The sequence below is a fragment of the Cebus imitator genome, unplaced genomic scaffold (assembly GCF_001604975.1).
Source record: "Cebus imitator isolate Cc_AM_T3 unplaced genomic scaffold, Cebus_imitator-1.0 Scaffold76, whole genome shotgun sequence".
Lineage (NCBI taxonomy): Eukaryota > Metazoa > Chordata > Mammalia > Primates > Cebidae > Cebus > Cebus imitator.
In genome coordinates, this window is record NW_016107391.1 from 7,798,509 (window position 1) to 7,816,562 (window position 18,054).

Sequence of the window (18,054 nt, forward strand, 5' to 3'; positions counted from 1 at the left end):
TTTTAGTAGAGACGGGGTTTCACCATGTTGACCAGGATGGTCTCGATCTCTTGACCTCGTGATCCACCCGTCTCGGCCTCCCAAAGTGCTGGGATTACAGGCTTGAGCCACCGCGCCCCGCCGACGGTTAGCTTTTTCACACCTCATAGGCATGGTTGGCTGTGTAACTGCAGCTGCTGTTTGCAGAGCCTGGGTTCCTATATCTGAGCCAGTCTGTATTGTACAATCAGGTGACCACGAATTTTGCTCAGAGAACCCTCAACAACTTTGAGTTTTTCTAAGTTTGGTCAGCTGCAGGTGGAAGCCGAAATACCTGCGGCCTTGATTCTGAACATTCCATGGTGAGGCTGGGGGAGTCTGTCATTTTAACGAGCCCCTCAGGACATGTGATCTGCATTCACTTTTAGGATCTCCAGGACAGTGCACCAATACCTGATTGCTGACTCTGTCTTTGGTCTCACAGGCCCTGTTGACAGTTTGCCCACATGAGCATGACTATCATGCCTCCCTGTTGTTAGCCACAACGCCATATCCCTGAGCTTGGTGCTGGGTCTTCAGGCTCAGTCTACTCACACCGCCCTGTATTTCCACGCTCTGTTGAGTCGCTGACTTCTGGGACCCTGAGGCCGAAAAGAAGCTGCAGAAGCAGCAGACAGCACATAATCAGCTCTCCCCACAGGCCCCACTCACAATACAGGACCTGCACTGGAGCCCTAGATCATGGATCTGTTCCAAGGGGAGCAGATCACTTGAACTCAGGAGTTTGAGACCAGCCTGGGCAACATGGTGAAACCCTGTATTTATTTAAAACCAAAACCAAACTTGCTTGCTCATGTCCTCTGTACACATTCTTGCTGGCTCCTTCCAACATCTTTTGTAAACACAGGTGTCACTGTTCTGGTTAAAATCCTTCAGTGGCTCCCCATTCTTGGGATCTAGCCAGGATCCCTGCCTGGCCTACTGGCCTTGCTGACCTCTGCAACCTCATCTTCTCCATTCTCTCTCTCTCTCTCTCTCTCTCTCTTTAATTCAGTCTCCGTAGAGACTGTCAAAAATTGCCAGTGCAGACTATATTGCAAGTCGACACAACGGGGTATTGGGAAAAGTTTTCAATTAGCAGTAATCGCACCTCGGATTAACCTCATTGGCTAAGATACTGCCACTGCGCAAAGATATCTTCTCCATTCTCTACCTGCCCTGACCCCCAACCCCTCCTAACCACTATCTTGCAATTGTCTTACCAGGCCAGGCTCTCTCTTGCTCTGACGGACTCGTCTTTACTCAGAAAACTCCTGCTTATTCTTCAGTTTTCCAAGATCACTTCCCTGACCCCAAGACTAGATTGGGTCCCTTGCTTATTCATGGTTATAGCACGCTGGGCTTCTCTTTACTAATACTTGTCAAAGTTGAAATTCTCCATTTACTTGAGCAATTATGTCACTAATGTCTGTTTGTCCACTCGATGGTAAAGTTCGTCCAAGCAGGGCCCCGAGTGTGCTCTCATTGCCTCTGCAGTACCTAGCAATGTGCCAGGCAGGTATTCCCTCCAGGAAAGAGGGCCCCAACCTGGGTGGGTGTAGAGACCCTGGAAGTCGATCAAAGCAGCTACGTAAGTCCCCAGAACTGAGGGCATCCTATGCATCTGTGACCCGGGCCCCCCGATGTCGTTCGGGATGAGGCGGTGCCCGGGGAACCCCCAGGGCAAGAAGGACACAGCATAGCTCTAATTGGCATCCAGCTGCCAACTGGAAGGGGGCGCCCAGACTCTGTGCTTAGGGACCCCCCGTCCCCCGGTTTCCCGCAGGGTCGACCGCGAAGGGCCCTTGCAGTCTTGGGTAGACCCAGGGCAGGCGCCACGGGCTGCGGCAATCTGATGAGCCAGGAGCCACTCTGTGCCCCTACAGGCCGCCGCTCCGGGCGAGGGCGCTCCAGGTTGGTCTTCTGGAGCAGTCGTGCGCTGACAGGGTCCCTCTGGCCGGCAGGCGGTGGCGCAGGGCTCGTCGGGAAGGCGGCGGGCTATCCAGTCCTCGGCTGCGGCTGGCACCATGGTCGGTGGCGAGGCGGCCGCCGCAGTGGAGGAGCTGGTCTCGGGGGTGCGGCAGGCGGCCGACTTCGCGGAGCAGTTCCGCTCCTACTCAGAGAGCGAGAAGCAATGGAAGGCCCGCATGGAATTCATCCTGCGCCACCTGCCCGACTACCGCGACCCGCCTGATGGCGGTGGCCGCCTGGACCAGCTGCTTTCCCTCTCCATGGTTTGGGCCAACCACCTCTTCCTGGGCTGCAGGTGCGGACCCCTGCCGGCCGGCTGATCCTGTCCCCTGTCTTCCGATCCTCAAGCCCTCTTCCAGGGCTCAGCCCTGACCGGAATCTCTGCCCCAGACTGAACCCGCGCCCAGCCTCCATCCTTATTGGCCGGCCCGAAGGCTGATTCCCACCTAGGAGGCACCTTGGAAAGATCCTTATCCTTGAGCCTCAGTTCTCTCTTTTGGTAAATGGGTAGTTATGATGACTGTAATAATTAAAGGGTGAAGAGCTAAATACATGGCGAGCTAAAAAGTTGCTATTGTTATTTATATTACTACTATTATTAGCTCAAACCATCACCTTTGCAGGGTGCGTTCCAAGTCTATTATCTCCTGTCATTCACATGGCAAACGTGCAGAGACAAAAACGGAGATTCCCATTTTACAGGTGAAAAAGCTTAGGGAGGGAAGTGATATACCTGGGGTCATGCAGCTTCTGGCAAGATTGGTGGATTTTAACCACTAATGACAGGATGTAATCTGTATCCTGTGGCTTTTTCTACTCGTTCCACAGCCCACTGGGTCCTAAGTAGGAACCAGCTTCACCTCTCTGCTTTCCCTCTTATGAAAATGGCCGATGCCTTTTTGACAAGGTCCCAAAGCCCATTGCATCCTGTCTGCTGCACCAAAAGGACAGAGGCCCACTTTTGAAGTGCCTGATAAGGCATTCCCTTCACCCCTCCATGAAGAAGGTGGCAAATCTTGAGGTTTCCTATTAGCTTCATTTTTCCTGAAATTGTGTTAGGAAAATAGGGTGACTTGGCTTGATCTTGGTTTCTATACCTATTATGGCTGCCTGACTCTGATCACTTGGCCCCTCCAGGCCTAAGCCACTTGGTCTTGCTTTACATGTTGAGGTTTATTAGAACAGTATGTAGAGAAGCAATACCAGAGGTACTTAACATTTTTTCCTGCCTTCTAGGTTCTCCTTGGAAATCCTGGTTTACAGGATCTATGGTTAGGCAAATATCAGAGAATTGGGCAAATAAATAATGTCTTTGTTAGACTAACTTCCATATATTTAAAAAATAAAAATACTTTTGCCCTTATCCTGTATCTGAGAATATGTATTGCTGGATGTACAGTGCCTCTGTTCTTGTAAATCTTGAAACATCTGCTCTACTGGCATTCCTAAAGTCCACTTCTGTATCTACAAGCAAGGAGTGTTCATGGGGCCAGGTGTGGTGGCTCACACCTGTAATTCCAGCACTTTGGGAAGCTGAAGTGGGAGGATCAGTTGAGGTCAGGAGTCCAGCCTGGCCAACATAGTGAAACCCTGTCTCTACTAAAAATACAAAAATTAGCCAGGCATGTTGGCAGGTGCCTGCAATCCCAGCCACTCAGGAGGCTAAAGCAGGAGAATTGCTTGAACCTGGGAGGTGGAGGTTGCAGTGAGCTGAGATTGCGCCACTGCACTCCAGCATGGGCAACAGAGCAAGCCTCCAGCTAAAAAAAACAAAAAAGAAATGTTCATTAACCTTGTGCTGCACACGTATAGGTTTGCCCTGCAGTATCAGATCAGTTCTCCGAAAGTCGATTCTGTGGTTGAGCAACCTGCAATTTCTTGTTAATCCACAGTGACAATTCTTCCAAGGTTTTTACCTTACTACTTTTTATTATGCAGTTACAATAAAGACCTTTTAGACAAGGTGATGGAAATGGCTGATGGGATTGAAGTGGAAGACCTGCCACAATTTACTACCAGAAGTGAATTAATGAAAAAGGTAAATCGGATTTCCAAGTGCATGTGATGAAATGGTGTAGAGTTAACAGTCCCTGCTTTGATGACACTATATTAGAGTATATTGTTTTTGAATGCTCTTGTTTACTACCCCAAAGATCTATACCCTTTCATTTTCCCATAATTGGTATAAGCCTTTTCATAACTAGTTAACAACTCATGGTGATAAATTATGCATTGTTGTTGAGGTGACACATAAACTTAGCCTCTTCCAGTTGTTTAGGAACAATATTTTGAGATTTTTGCTTGCTGTTTAAAAAACTGTTGGCTAGAATACTGAAGTTTCTTACCTGTTAAAAAATCTTGTTGGTAATACAGTGACTAACTCATCCTTACCCAGGTGTGAGTGTTGAGCTGACTTGTTTGGCTTCTCTGATTTGCTGATAGGAATGTGGTTGGAGCAATGTCAATACCATAGCTGTTCTCTATCCTGTGGGGTCTGATCTCAGGTGATGGGCTTTTTACAGCGAGTCTTGCCTGGAGTCTTGAATCTGGACCCTGGAGCTGGGGCTATAGAGAGTGTGGCACAAAGAACTTCTGAGTATGGGACTGGGCATCCCAGCTATTAATACTTTTCAGAATCACCCCCAGTACGTGCTTATTTCACATTTGTCTGCTCAGACAGCAGAATTAATTGCTCGCTTATCTTCCAGAGTTCCTTTGGCATTTTATCCAGGCTTCTTTTAAAGCAGTTGTGACCTTGAGGGACGAGATGGTGTCTAAAGTTTTATTTAGTCTTCAGAACGCCCAAACCTAGTGTAGTTACATCCCAGAGAAGGTACTCAGAAACTACTGAGAAAATCGACTGAAGCAATAGAGTAAAAAGCTGCTGGCCCCTTTTCAGTTCTGCCCTTAGAAACATAGGTAAGCTCCTCTCTCCACATTTAGATCTTGTCTTGGGAGGTGGGGCACATATAGAGGTCTTCTGTCAAATCCTCAGTTGCTCAGAAAGTATTTCAGCCCCAAATAGCACATCCCACTTGATTTTCAGGATGGTTTGTTTTTCTTAAAAAAGTATTCTTCTAGTTTTAATCTGAACCTGGGGAAAAGCTTCAGGTTGGTTTTCGAGATGCTATTATGTTTTTAAAATCAGCTGTTAACACAGTACTCCTGAAAAATAAGTAAAATCAGCTGTTAAAATGGGGTTACTTTTTGGCCAGGGAGCAATCTGAATTGGGAGTTCGTGGCTTTTTGGATCTTCTCATGTAATACTTAAAAAAATAACTGGGCAGTCCTTGGGTGTCCTAGTGAGGTTCTTGGGGCCCAGCCAGAGAGAGGCTAGATAGTTTCTGGCTACTGGAGTATACCTCATGGAGCTGGAGCAGGAGCAGAGGTAAGCAGGGAATGGGGTAAGCCTTTATTTTTAGTTTATTTTTTAGACAAAGTCACACTTTGTCACTGAGGCTGGAGTACAATGGCACAATCTCAGCTTACTGCTCCCTCTGCCTCCCAGGTTCAAGCGATTCTCCTGTCTCAACCTTTCTAGTAGCTGGGATTACAGCCGTATACCACCTCACACAGCTAATTTTTGTATTTTTAGTAGAGATGGGGTTTTGCCATGTTGTCCAGCTGGTCTTGAACTCCTGTCCTCAAGTTATCTGCCCACCTCAGCCTCCCAAACTGCTAGGATTATAGGCGTGAGCCACTGTACTCAGTTAAGCCTTTATTTTTTAACTGCTGGTGGTAGATTCTTTAAGTACTTTTTGTTCCTAAGGGGTTTTCTGATTTTCTTACATTGGTTCTACATTGTACTTCTCTGTCTTGTATGTTTTCTGTTTCACCCCAGGTAGCGGAACTCTTTCCAGTCATGCTGGGTATAAGCGATGAGAACACTTAATGACATTTAGTCTGTAGACCCCAATAGGAGACTAAGGAGGTTTGGCACGTCCCGAACATTATTGTAGACCAGTGTGAAGAGTGTGTGTGTGTGTGTGTGTGTGTGTGTGTGTGTGTGTGTTAGGAAGGGTCTTTCTGAAACATCCTAAATGGGTCTTATATCTCAAAAATGTACATAGCCCCTGCCCTGGGATGTTCATTTTTGACACTGTCACTGCAGAGTGTGAGCCTACAGAAAAAAGTCCTTGGGCATGAAATTACCATCTTGAAATCAGTGCCGCCATCTTATCATTAGCAGTTAGCTACATGGAAAAACCATATATAGAGGCCATACTTCTACAGCATATTTGAATTGTGTGTTGCAACTTCCTTCAAATAAAACTTATGTTTTTTTAAGTAACCAGGTTTAATTTTAGTCTATTGATGCCACTGTAAGTGAAATTCGGCTGATCCTGAAAAGTGAGATACTTAGAAGGTGCATAGAGTTTTGCCAGTTTTGTTTTGAGACAGACTCACTGCAGCCGTGACCTCCCAGGCTCAAGTGATCCTTGTACCTCAGCCTCCCTAGTAGCTGGGACTACAGGCCTGTGCCACCACACTTGGCTAATTATTGTAGAGACCGTGTTTCACTGTGTTCCCCAGGCTGGTCTCAAACTCCTGGGCTCAAATGATCTACCTGCCTCAGCCTCCCCAAGTGCTGGGATTACAGGCATGAGTCACTGTGCCATGTTGAGTCTTGTAAGACTCTTCTAGATAAGCCAATTCTGAGAACAAGTCATCTGAGCTATGTACCATGGCCAATTTGTGTGGTATTAAAGGCTGTCTCCTTTCCATTGAAGGCCACTGGAAAGACAGCCCTGAGGACTTTGCAGCAGTTTTGTCCTTTGCCTGCAGTTTTTGCACACATGATAGAGCAGGTTGCTAAACATTAGGCAACATTGCCAGCCCACAGACAGACTCCTGATGTCAAGCTGTACACCTGAAAGCATCTGTTGTTGCTCTGCCCAGAACTGATCTTTAGCTCTAAAATTAAAATTTAGTTGGGTTTTGAAGCTAGCTACCAAATGGAAATAAATCGCCTGGCATTGCTGGTATCTCAGGACAGACAGCAATGATGACTGGGAGACATAAGCTCTTTAAGATTTTTTTTTTTTTTGAGATGGAGTTTCACTCTTGTTGCCTAGGCTGGAGGGCAATGGTGCGATCTTGGCTCATCGCAACCCCCACCTCCCGGGTTCAAGTGATTCTCCTGCCTCAGCCTCCAAGTAGCTGTTATTACAGGCATGTGCCACCATACCCAGCTAATTTTGTATTTTTAGTAGAGACGGGGTTCACCATATTGGTCAGACTGGTCTCAAACTCCTGACCTCAGGTGATCCGCCCACCTTCAGCCTCCCAAAGTGCTGGGATTACAGGTGTGAGCCACTGCGTCCAGCCGCTCTTTAAGATTTTAAAAATACTTTATGGCTATTCTGCAGCTTTGAGGCAAGTACATCTCTGCAATCTGTCCAGCTCTTTTTTTAAGTCTGAGAAAAGAAATGAGCATTGGTTTCTGACAGGTGGGATTTGTTGGACAGTTGCAGTATATGATTTTTTTTTCTTGTGAAAGAGGGGGATTCAAACACACATATATTGAGTAAACAATCTTGATTAACCGCCATCCTAGGCTCCTGCCAGCAGCCTTTGTGGTTGCTCAGCTTACCTATTAATGAGCGATAATTAATAAAAAGCAGCAGCTGACTCAGGAAGAGTGTCATTGCTATGATTGTCAGAGTTAATATTTCCAAGGAATGTTTTAACCAAGAAGAAAGAGGAGTGATTGACTAGGAAGCTATCATTATTGACTCAAAGAAAGAAGCTGTCAACATAATTACTTGGTCCATTTTTTTCTGAGAACATTTTTATCCCAAGAGGAAAAATGGCATTATGAAAAGTGACTCAAATTTGAAAGGCCAGGTGCAGTGGCTCATGCCTGTAATCCCAGCACTTTGTAAGGCTGAAGTGGGAGGATCACTTGATACTGGGAGTTCGAGACCAGCCTGGCTAAATGGCAAAACCTTGTCTACTAAAAATACAAAAATTAGGTGGGCGTGGTGATATGTGCCTGTAGTTCCAGCTACTCTTGAGGCTGAGGCAGGAGAATTGCTTGAGCCTGGAAGGAGGAGGTTGCAGTGAGCTGAGATAACACCAGTGTGCTCCAGCCTGGCAACAGAGTAAGACTCTGTCTCACACACACACACACACAAAGAAATTTGAAGGAAAAGTTAGAAAAACAAGTGTGCCTGCATTTTAAGAAGCTATCTTTTATGCATTGTGTCATCTTGGTAAGCTCTGAGGTACTAGAACTGCTGCTCCATTGGTGGAAGCACCTGTGACTGTGATTCTAAGATGGTGCAAATGTTGGTGAGTATTAAAAAAATCAGCCTGGCCCTGTGGCTCCGCCTGTAATCCCAGCACTTTGGGAAGCAGAGGTGGGAGGACTGCTTGAGCCCAGGAATTCCAGACCAACCTGGGCAGTATAGTGAGACTTTTGTCTCCACAAAAAATAAAAACTAGCTGGGCATGGTGGCACATGCCTGTGGTCCCAGCTACTGGAGAGGCTGAGGTGGGAGGATCACTTAAGCCTGGGAGGTTGAGGCTTCAGTGAGCCATGATCGCACCACTGCACTCCAGCTTGGGTGACAGAGTGAGACCCCGTCTCAAAGAAAAGTTAAAAAAAAAATCAGCCTGTCAGATTAGTTAAGTCAGAGGTTTTGTTGTACCCCAAGAGAAACACTTATTGGAGCTACTTGTTTTTTACTCTTTATCCACTAGAAATAGAAGCCAGGAAAGGTGTGTCTGATCCCATGGACCAGTCTTGTCTGGAGCTCATGAGTCAGTAGTGGATCACCTGCAAACACCTGTAGAAAAGACGGTATCACAGCAGCCCAGACCAGCAGAAGCAGCCCAGACCAGCACACAGCTGCCATAGCCTTGGTCTGTCCTATCGTTTAAGAGATTGCTTAGGGGATTTTTTTCTCTTTGGACTTAAGATGGTTTCTTGAGGTAATACTGCATTCTCCTAAATGGAGAAAGTCTTATAATTTGCTTTTGCTGAGGAATTTTGTTTTTTCATCTTAAAAAGACTGGGGCCAGGCGTGGTGGGCCACGCCTGTAATACCAACACTTTGGGAGGCCGAGGCGGATGAAATTGTGAGGTCAGGAGTTCAAGACCAGCCTAGCCAAGATGGTGAAACTCCATCTCTACTAAAAACTACAAAAATTAGCTGGGTATAGTGGCAGGGTCCTGTAATCCCAGCTACCTGGGAGGCTGAGGCAGGAAAATCAGTTGAACCTGGGCAGCAGAGGTTGCAGTGAGCCGAGATCGCTCTACTGCGCTCCAGCCTGGGTGACAGAGTGAGACTCCGTCTCAAAAAAGAAAAAAAGACTGACTGGTCTAACTAGGAAATAGGTCATACCTTGAAGTCTCTGATTACTAAAAAGACTCTCAGATTGATTCACTTACATTGCTAAATGTTAAGGAAATTCATTCAATACAAGGTGACAGCCAAAGTGATTTCTTCACACCCTGCTTAAAAGTTGTCTAAAGCCAAGTTTAAATTTACCAAAGGTGCTAGAGAGTACCCAGAAAGAATAACTCTGCTTCATTTCACCACTATTTGAAGACATGCTTTTACAGTTTCTAATAGTGTGAAATCCAGAAATATATAACCTTCACATCTAAATATCCTGACTCAATGTGAAATGTTGTGAATTACTACCTGAATCTGACTGCTTTTAATTTAGAACAATAAGTGTTTGTGTGACTCTGCTTTTAGAATCTTTCACTGGAAAGCATGCCAGGAAAAGTTGTATTTTAAGCATTTCCATTATCACTTTAAATTGTGAACATTTATAGATTGCAAGTGACAAGACAGGAAAATCAAGTTCTGGCTTCCAAATGGATGGTGTGGTCAATGTTTTGCTGAATTTTCTGTATGTTGTAAAATATTAATAATTTCTGAGTATACTTACTGTCTGGATAGTACATAAATATTACATCACTGCCATATTTTAATTTATGAAGATGAATTTGATTCACTGGGCTACATGGTTATATAACCTCTTTTCTTCTTTTCCCAGCATCAAAGCTAAGCCAGAAGATTTATCACATTTCCATCATCAGCTACAGGATTAGAAAGGAGGCTGGGATGAATGTGACATAGACCACAGCAGCTCTCTTAAGACTCCTGGTATTACCAACATAAAGAGGGAGGTGGAATGAGAAGGACTCTGTCTAGATTGGCTTTTTTAACATTCTCATTTTTCCAGTAGTTATCACTGTAAAAGTATGCATGAATATTTATGTATTTATAAATCATGCACTCTAAGATGAGTTCATCAACATTGTAAAAGCCCTCTTTTCTATTTCCAGTTTTGGTTTTTTTTTTTTTTTTCTTACCGACAAGGTCTCTTTCTGTTGCCCTGGCAGGAATACAAAGGTGCAGTTTTGGCTCATTGCAGCCTTGAACTACTGGGCCCCTACTTTCAGTTTTTTTCTTTTTCTTTTTTTCTTTTTTGAGATGGAGTCTTGCTCTGTCGCCCAGGCTGGAGTGCAGTGGTGCGATATGTTTTAAGTTTTTAAATGTCAGAATTTTTGTTTAAAATGCCTTTTGGGGCTGGGCGCAGTGGCTTATGCTTGTAATAATCCCAGCACTTTGGGAGGCTGAGGTAGGCAGATCACCTGAAGTCAGCAGTTTGAGGTAAACTGACAGCCAGCCTGGCCAACATGGGTAAAACCCCACCTCTACTAAAAATACAAAAGAAAAATTAGCTGGGGCTGGTGGCAGCCGTCTGCAATCCCAGCTACCTGGGAGGCTGAGGCAGGAGAATTGCTTGAACCTGGGAGGCGGAGGTTGCAGTGAGCGAAGATCAGCCTGGGCGACAAAAGTGAAACATTGTCTCAAAGAAAGAAACCTAGTAAAATGCCTTTTTGTGGTTGATGTAATAATGGCAGGTAATGAATTTTATAGTTTGGATTTTTCAGCAATGTATCTTTAAATGTGATTCTGTTTTATGGCCTTTTTCTTCCCCCACCAAGGCAAATCAGATCCTTTAATTCCTTATTTCCACTTGAAATTTATACCATACCTATACCCAACTACCATACATACTTATCTTTTTTTAAGAAATAAGAATCAAATTATAGACTTGAAGTACCCACCAGCTCATGGAAAGAGACAGCCTACCAAAAAGCATCTGGCCTTAGTTTAAAATGCATTGACACAGGAGTCCAGGGTTTTGTCCTGTCAGCCAGTTGATTTGTAAATTCTCTGTCTCCCAGGCTGCTATTCTGAAGGAAGCCTGAGGTTTGGGTCTTCCAGACTTGAGGAACCACCTTGCATATAGCCTCTTAAGAAATACTTGTTGCAGGCGGGGCATGGTGCCTCACGCCTGTAATCCCAGCACTTTGGGAGGCTGAGGCAGGTGTATTACCTGAGGTCAGGAGTTCAAGACCAGCCTGGCCAACATGGTGAAATCCTGTTTCTAGTAAAAATACAAAAATTAGCCAGGCGTGGTGACAGGTGCCTGTAATCCCAGTTACTTGGGAGGCTGAGGCAGGAGAATCGTTTGAACCAGGGAGGGAGAGGTTCCAGTGAGCTGAGATCACACCATTGCACTCCAGCCTGGGAAATAAGAGTGAGACTTCTTCTCAAAAAAAAAGAAAAAGAAAAAAACCCCATACTTGTTGCAGTCCTGCTTTGCTCTGAAATTTTGGTGTTAATGTTCCTCAACTAAGTGTCTGTTCTGTACTCCCTCTCCTCTTTCTTGTTTAGTCCCTGCCATTAAGTAGATAGGTCTAGGCAAAAATACTGGGAAAGGGGCTTCATTTGGGGGGCAGTAGTGTAAGTTTATCACAGGTGGGGTCACTCAACAGTGGTAGGCACTGTGGTTAGTACTAGTGATAGTGGCAAATAAGACATTGGACCCTGCCTTAATCTACTGGTGAACACAGGTAATTAACAACCAGAAGTGCTGAAAAGGAGAGCTTGTTGGAGAAGCATGGTGTCTGGGGACAGAGAAGTGGGACAGGACTCTTGCCCACTGCTCGAGACGAAGGCCAGGCAACACAGCTTGGATGGGCCACATCTTTGGGAGGCTTCTAGCTGCAGTGTCCCTAGTGACCATGAAGGGTGGACTGAGTGAAGAAGTCAGGATCTAGGATCTATAATCTGAAGACAAGCCACTTCTCTCCTGGTCCTTACCTGGAAAATGGAGATCACAGAAATATCTACCACAGAGAGCTAGGGCAAGGATTAGGTAGTAAATGTTAGAGGGCCAAGCACAATGCTTGTGAGCCTCTTCTTTTCCTCAAATGTAGCCTAGATTTTTTTTTTTCAGACGGAGTCTTGCTCCGTCACCCAGGCTGGTGTGCAGTGATGCAATCCTGACTCACTGCAACCTCCATCTCCCAGGTTCAAGCGATTCTCCTGCCTCAGCCTCACAAGTACCTGGGAATACTGGTGCCCGCCATTACGCCTAGCTAATTTTTTTATTTTTTAGTAGAGACAGGGTTTCAGAACCATGTTGGCCAGGCTGGTCTCGAACTCCTGACCTTGTGATTCACCCGCCTCGGCCTCCCAAAGTGCTGGGATTGCAAGCGTGGGCCACTGCTCCCGGCCTTTTTTCTATTCTGATTATTCGTACAAATTTGGGAGGCCTAAAAAAATTAAAGCATGGCCAGGCACGGTGGCTGCCACCTGTAATCCCAGCACTTCGGGAATCTGAAGTGAGTGGACCATGAGGTCAGGAGTTCGAGACCAACCTGACCAACGTGGCGAAACCCCATCTCTATTAAAAATACAAAAATTAGCTGGGTGTGGTGGCACACGCCTGTAATCCCAGCTAATCTGGAGGCTGAGGCAGGAGAATTGCTTGAACCCAGGAGGCAGAGGTTGCAGTGAGCTGAGATTGTACCATTGCACTCCAGCCTGGGTGACAAGGGCAAGACTCCATCTCAAAAAAAAAAATTAAATTACAAAATGGGTAAAAGTCAGTGTGACTATTCACTTTGAAAATGCATTTTCCTNTTTTTGAGATGGAGTCTCATGCTAGAGTCACCCAGGCTAGAGTGTAATGGCACAATCTTGGCTCACTGCAACCTTCACCTCCTGGGTTCAAGGAATTCTCCTGCCTCAGCCTCCCGAGTAGCTAGGACTACAGGCACCCACCACCGTGCCTAATTTTTTATTTTAGTAGAGACAGGGTTTTGCCACGTTGACCAGGCTGGTCTTGAACTCCTGACTTCAGGTGATCCACCCACCTTAGCCTCCCAAAGTGTTGGGATTACAGGCATGAGCCACCACCCCCAGCCTCAAGTGCTTTTATGTTTACATTTTGGCAGTCTTAAAGACACGGTAGAGAACAACTCCTGCATTCCAGAAAAATGACTAGAGGGGATATTTTCAGAGACAGGCTTTGATTCCCATTACAGGAGTTCCCAGCCCAGTGGCACTTTATGAATCTCAGTGTTCCAGATAAGATTTCAGAGGAGCCAACTTCCCCAAAAAGACTACAGAAGTATCATACTTGTAACCAAGGCTGTCACTATTATATAAGAACTTTCTCTGCCAGGCGTGGTGGCTCATGTCTGTAATCCCAGCACTTTGGGAGGCTGAGGCAGGTGGATCACCTGAGGTTGAGAGTTTGAAACCAACCTGACCAACATGGAGAAACCCCGTATCTACTAAAAATACAAAAATTGGCCAGGCGTGGTGGCGCATGCCTGTAATCCCTGCTACTCGGGAGGCTGAGGCATGAGAATTGCTTGAACCCGGGAGGTGGAGGTTGTGGTGAGCCAAGTCGTGCCATTGCACTCCAGCCAGGGCAACAAGAATGAGACTCCATCTCAAAAACAAAAACAAAAAAACAAGACTTTCTCTAATTGGCTAAAAGGTTACTTTGCTTTCTCTAGACCCTATTATATATTAGAGTCTTCCCAAATATATTAATCCAGAAGTCACTGATGAACAAAAAAGCAACATGTGGCCAAGCTTTAGCATTTACTTCCTGAAAGTCATTTCATATGCAAGTTTCTCACACAAGTGTGAATCTTCTATATGCCAAAGAGACCTTTGGAGCTCAAGTTCTTCCAGGGTTCCTGACTTCAGCCATCAAGGAGCTAATGTTGAGCTGTGGAGCAGACAGACAGCCAACAAGGTTTGTAATGGGCACAGCTCATTCATCTTTTTGGCTCAACTAAAAATTCCTAGGCCATCCTGTGAACACGAGAAGCACTGAAACCTCGAGGCATTTCTTACAAAATTGTTTGTTTGAGACGGAGTCTTGTTCTGTCACCAGACTGGAGTGCAGTGGCATTATCTTGGCTCACTGCAACCTCTGTCTCCTAGGTTCAAGTGATTCCCCTGCCTCAGCCTCCTGAGTAGCTGGGACTAAAGGCACCTGCCACCACACCTGGCTAATTTTTTGTATTTTAGTAGAGACGGGGTTTCACCATGTTGACCAGGATGGTCTCGATCTCTTGACCTCGTGATCCACCCACCTCGGCCTCCCAAAGTGCTGGGATTACAGGCTTGAGCCACCGCGCCCAGCCTGAATTCCATTTCTTTATATGATACAATGCCCTGATAAAATAATTATAGCCTTTCAGTAATGCATCCATTGCATAAAGCAAGTTTAAATTGTGGAGTAATTTCCCCTCAATAGCTTTTATTTATTTTTGTTTTTTTTTCAGAGCTAGGGTCTGTCTGTCACCTAGGCTGGAGTACAGTGGCGCAATCATAGCTCACTGCAGCCTCAAACTCCTGGCCTCAAGCTATCCTCCTGTTTCAGCCTCCCAAAGTGCTGAGAATACAGGCAGGAGCTACTAAGCCTGGCCTCCTTTAGTTTGTTTTTGAAGACTTCTCTAGTGAATTACAATCAAGTTTTATTTCAATTTTCTAATAAGTTTTCTATCATTGTTTCTTCACTTAAACTGCCTGTTTTTCTTCTTGTCTTTTACAACCTCTGTGGCCATCTCACATTTAAAATTAACCAGTATTTTAGAATTTCATCCTTTATGTATTTCTGGAATAGAAAGTGGCAAAGAAATCTAAATGTCTACATTTCAGCAATCCTTGTGGTATAGGTAAAATGGCCCACTGTTAGCCTTGAAACAGGACCACATATCACATAGAAGTTCATATACAGAGTCTTACTGAAGACTTGGCATGAAGATAGAGTGATATCATAGGAAGGGACAAGTAGTAAATACGAGAACTTTTTTTTTTTTTTTAATCCAAACTATACCTAGAAAACTGCTTTCTGAAAGATTCCTTAGAGTCTGTGGACCACCTGATCAATCCTCTGCCTTATCAGAGGTAAGGATTCTGTCTGAACTCAGGATCCATTTGGATCAGTGGCCTACGTATAGACGCTAAGAGGAATCCCGTTAGCTGTCACTGCCCATCCTCTGATGCTTTGCAGTCTATAATTAAATACTATTCCATCTAAAATATGAGAATTGTGTTACCCTAAATGTCAGATAATTTGGTGTTTCCTAGTTCTCCAGCTCTAAAGAATCTCTGCTGGGTATCCGCTTATGTCTGGAAGGAGACTGTCAGCCTCTGGTATCTGAGGCATGTGTGCCCTATAACATCTAGTTGTGGCTGTTACTCTTGACTAGCTTAGGGATGCCTTTCTGTAGGAATAAGAGTAAACACAGATCTTCAGAGGCAAGAGTTTTAGAACTTATTAAAGACTTTTGGTCATATGGAAACTTCATTCAACAAATACTGAGTGCACACATAAAAAAAATCTCTACTGTCATTGGGTATGTGTATCTGTGTGTGTGTGTGTGTGTGTGTGTGTGTGTGTGTATGTGTATATATATATTATACATATATAAAATATATATATATATATAAAATATATGCAATGAAAAGCCAGGCAAGATTGTTCCTTCCCCAAAGTTCACTCTGCCTGTTGTTTTTTTTTTTTAATTTAGAGACAAGACCTTGCTATATTGCCCAGGCTAGAGTACAGTGGCTGTTCACAGGTGCAGTCACAGTACACTACAGCCTTGATCTCTGGGCCTCAAGCCGTCTTCCTACCTCAGCCTCTGGAGTAGCTGGGATTACAGATGCATGTGTGCACAGCTCACTCTGCCTTTTCTAAAGTTGGGCCTCCTAGGGCTAGGTGGTGGTGGTGTTGGCTACCCTTCTCATTTTGGTTTGGAAGGTTTTCACAATGACTGCAATAGGGTCAGAGTCCTCTGCATGTGGTCCTGTCAGTGATGAATGTGGGCCTGAAGCCCTGCTCATCAACACACACTGGACCAAATGAGGAGGTGGGGTAAAAAGACTATCATCTGAGGCCAGGCATGGCGGCTCACTCCTGTAATCCAAGCACTTTGGGAGGCCGAGGCGGGTGGATCACGAGGTCAGGAGTTCAAGACTAGCCTGACCAACATGGTGAAACCCCATCTCTATTAAAAATACAAAAATTAGCTGGATGTGGTGGCGCACGCCTGTAATCCCAGTTACTCTGGAGGCTGAGGCAGGAGAATTGCTTGAACCCAGGAGGTGGAGATTGTGATGGGCCAAGATTGCACCATTGCACTCCAGCCTGGGCACCAGAGCCAGACTCTGTATCACCAAAAAAAAAAAAAAAAAAAAAGACTATTATCTGAACAGATTTCCTTGGAAATCAAAGAACAGAAAATAAAAATTGAGGCTGGGTGCAGGGGTTCCATGCCTGTAACCCCAGCACTTTGGGAGGCTGAGGTGGGAGGATCATTTGAGGCCAGGAGTTCAAGACCAGCCTAGGTAACATAGTAAGACCCCATCTCTACGATTTTAAAAATTGTTCTGTAAACAGTTTTAAAAAAAGGCATGGTGGTGCACACCTGTATGTAGTCCCAGCTACTTGGGAGGCTGAGGTGGGAGGATTGCTTGAGGCCAGGAGGTTGAGATAGCAGTGAGCCATGACAGAGCCGCTGCACACCAGCCTGGCCGATGAGTGGGACTCTGTCTCAAAAAAGAAAGTGGGGAGAGGAAAAAAAAAATGAGTGACATTGACACTATTTAGTCCCTATTCTTGCTTAAACTAGACCTGGGTGTCTGAGCAAGAGCTTTTTTCCTTGACATCGTGTCAGACAGGGACGACTCTTTAGAATATAAACCAGCTGGTCCTAACCCAAGTCCTTTCTTTCCCAGCCTCATAGGCTAATGAACCAGTGAACTACAAGTATCCTTGAGTGTTGCCCCTCCAACCTCATTTGCCTCGGAGAATGCTGCTGTTAGGGGTCCGAGGCAGGCCTTGGTCCTCACCTAATAAGAGAGGCAATGAACAGTAAAGAGGTCAACCGTTAGCTGTGTGGGCCTGGTGACTGAAGCTCTTGCTTTGCTGTGAAAGTTGGCACCAAAATCTCATCCTTCTAGGGCTGCATTTTGCATTCTTTCTGACACTTTCTCATAGTAAGAATGTTGAATTGTCCCTAATAGGTGTGAGCTGGTAGATATTCCTTCATATTGAGTGTTACTTTACCTCAGTGTAAGCATTTGCAAAGTGGGGATGATTCTTACTTCAAACTTCATTGGAGGATTCAGTGGAAAATGCATGTCTATGAGCACCTGGCATTTAGGCTCTCACTGCTTCATTCCTGCCCTAGCTTCCCTCTAAGCCCAAGGAGGGAAGATAGGAAAGCTTTTCAACTAACTTAGATTTACACAAAACAGGTGCCCATAATCATCCCAGGCAACCAGGCTCCATCAGAGGGCTGCAAAAGGGTGGACCTTTTCGGTTTAATTTGTGGTGCAGAGCCCAACATGCAACCTGGCACCCATTAGATCCTAAGTAAATGTGGCTGACTGATGAGTGGTGGCAGGCACTGAGCAATGCAGCATCAACTGAAATGCCAGGCTGTTCTGGAGGGGGAAGTAGCAAAACCTCCAGGGGAAAGGGTTACCAGGTGGCAAACCTTGGCCAGAGCTTGTTACCACTGCACCCTGCCCTGACACAACCGTGCCTCAATACTAGGTGCCTTGTAACCCCTGTACCGCTGGATCTAGGAAGTCTGGAGCTTGTGCAGCCTCTGGGTATGCACCTTTCATTGTGAGCATAGCCTTTGCTCCAGCACTTGCTGTGTGGCAGAAGGCTTGTTCTGGAGTTGGTTTTTTTTTGAGACAGAGTCTT

At 45.4% G+C, this 18,054-nt stretch overlaps 1 protein-coding gene and 1 non-coding gene across 2 annotated transcripts; one reads left to right on the forward strand and one right to left on the reverse strand.

The window, feature by feature from the left end:
* Window positions 1-1,033: 1,033 nt before the first annotated feature.
* Window positions 1,034-1,174, reverse strand: LOC119471844. The gene has a single exon (XR_005200936.1). It is a non-coding gene; the product is annotated as a U4 spliceosomal RNA (small nuclear RNA).
* Window positions 1,175-1,970: 796 nt separating this feature from the next.
* Window positions 1,971-10,316, forward strand: CDKN2AIPNL (CDKN2A interacting protein N-terminal like). The gene is made up of 3 exons (XM_017532385.2): window positions 1,971-2,284; window positions 3,928-4,027; window positions 10,003-10,316. The coding sequence occupies exons 1-3, from the start codon at window positions 2,046-2,048 to the stop codon at window positions 10,012-10,014; spliced, it is 351 nt and encodes a 116-aa protein (XP_017387874.1). The 5' UTR covers window positions 1,971-2,045; the 3' UTR covers window positions 10,015-10,316.
* The last annotated feature ends 7,738 nt before the right edge of the window (window positions 10,317-18,054 follow it).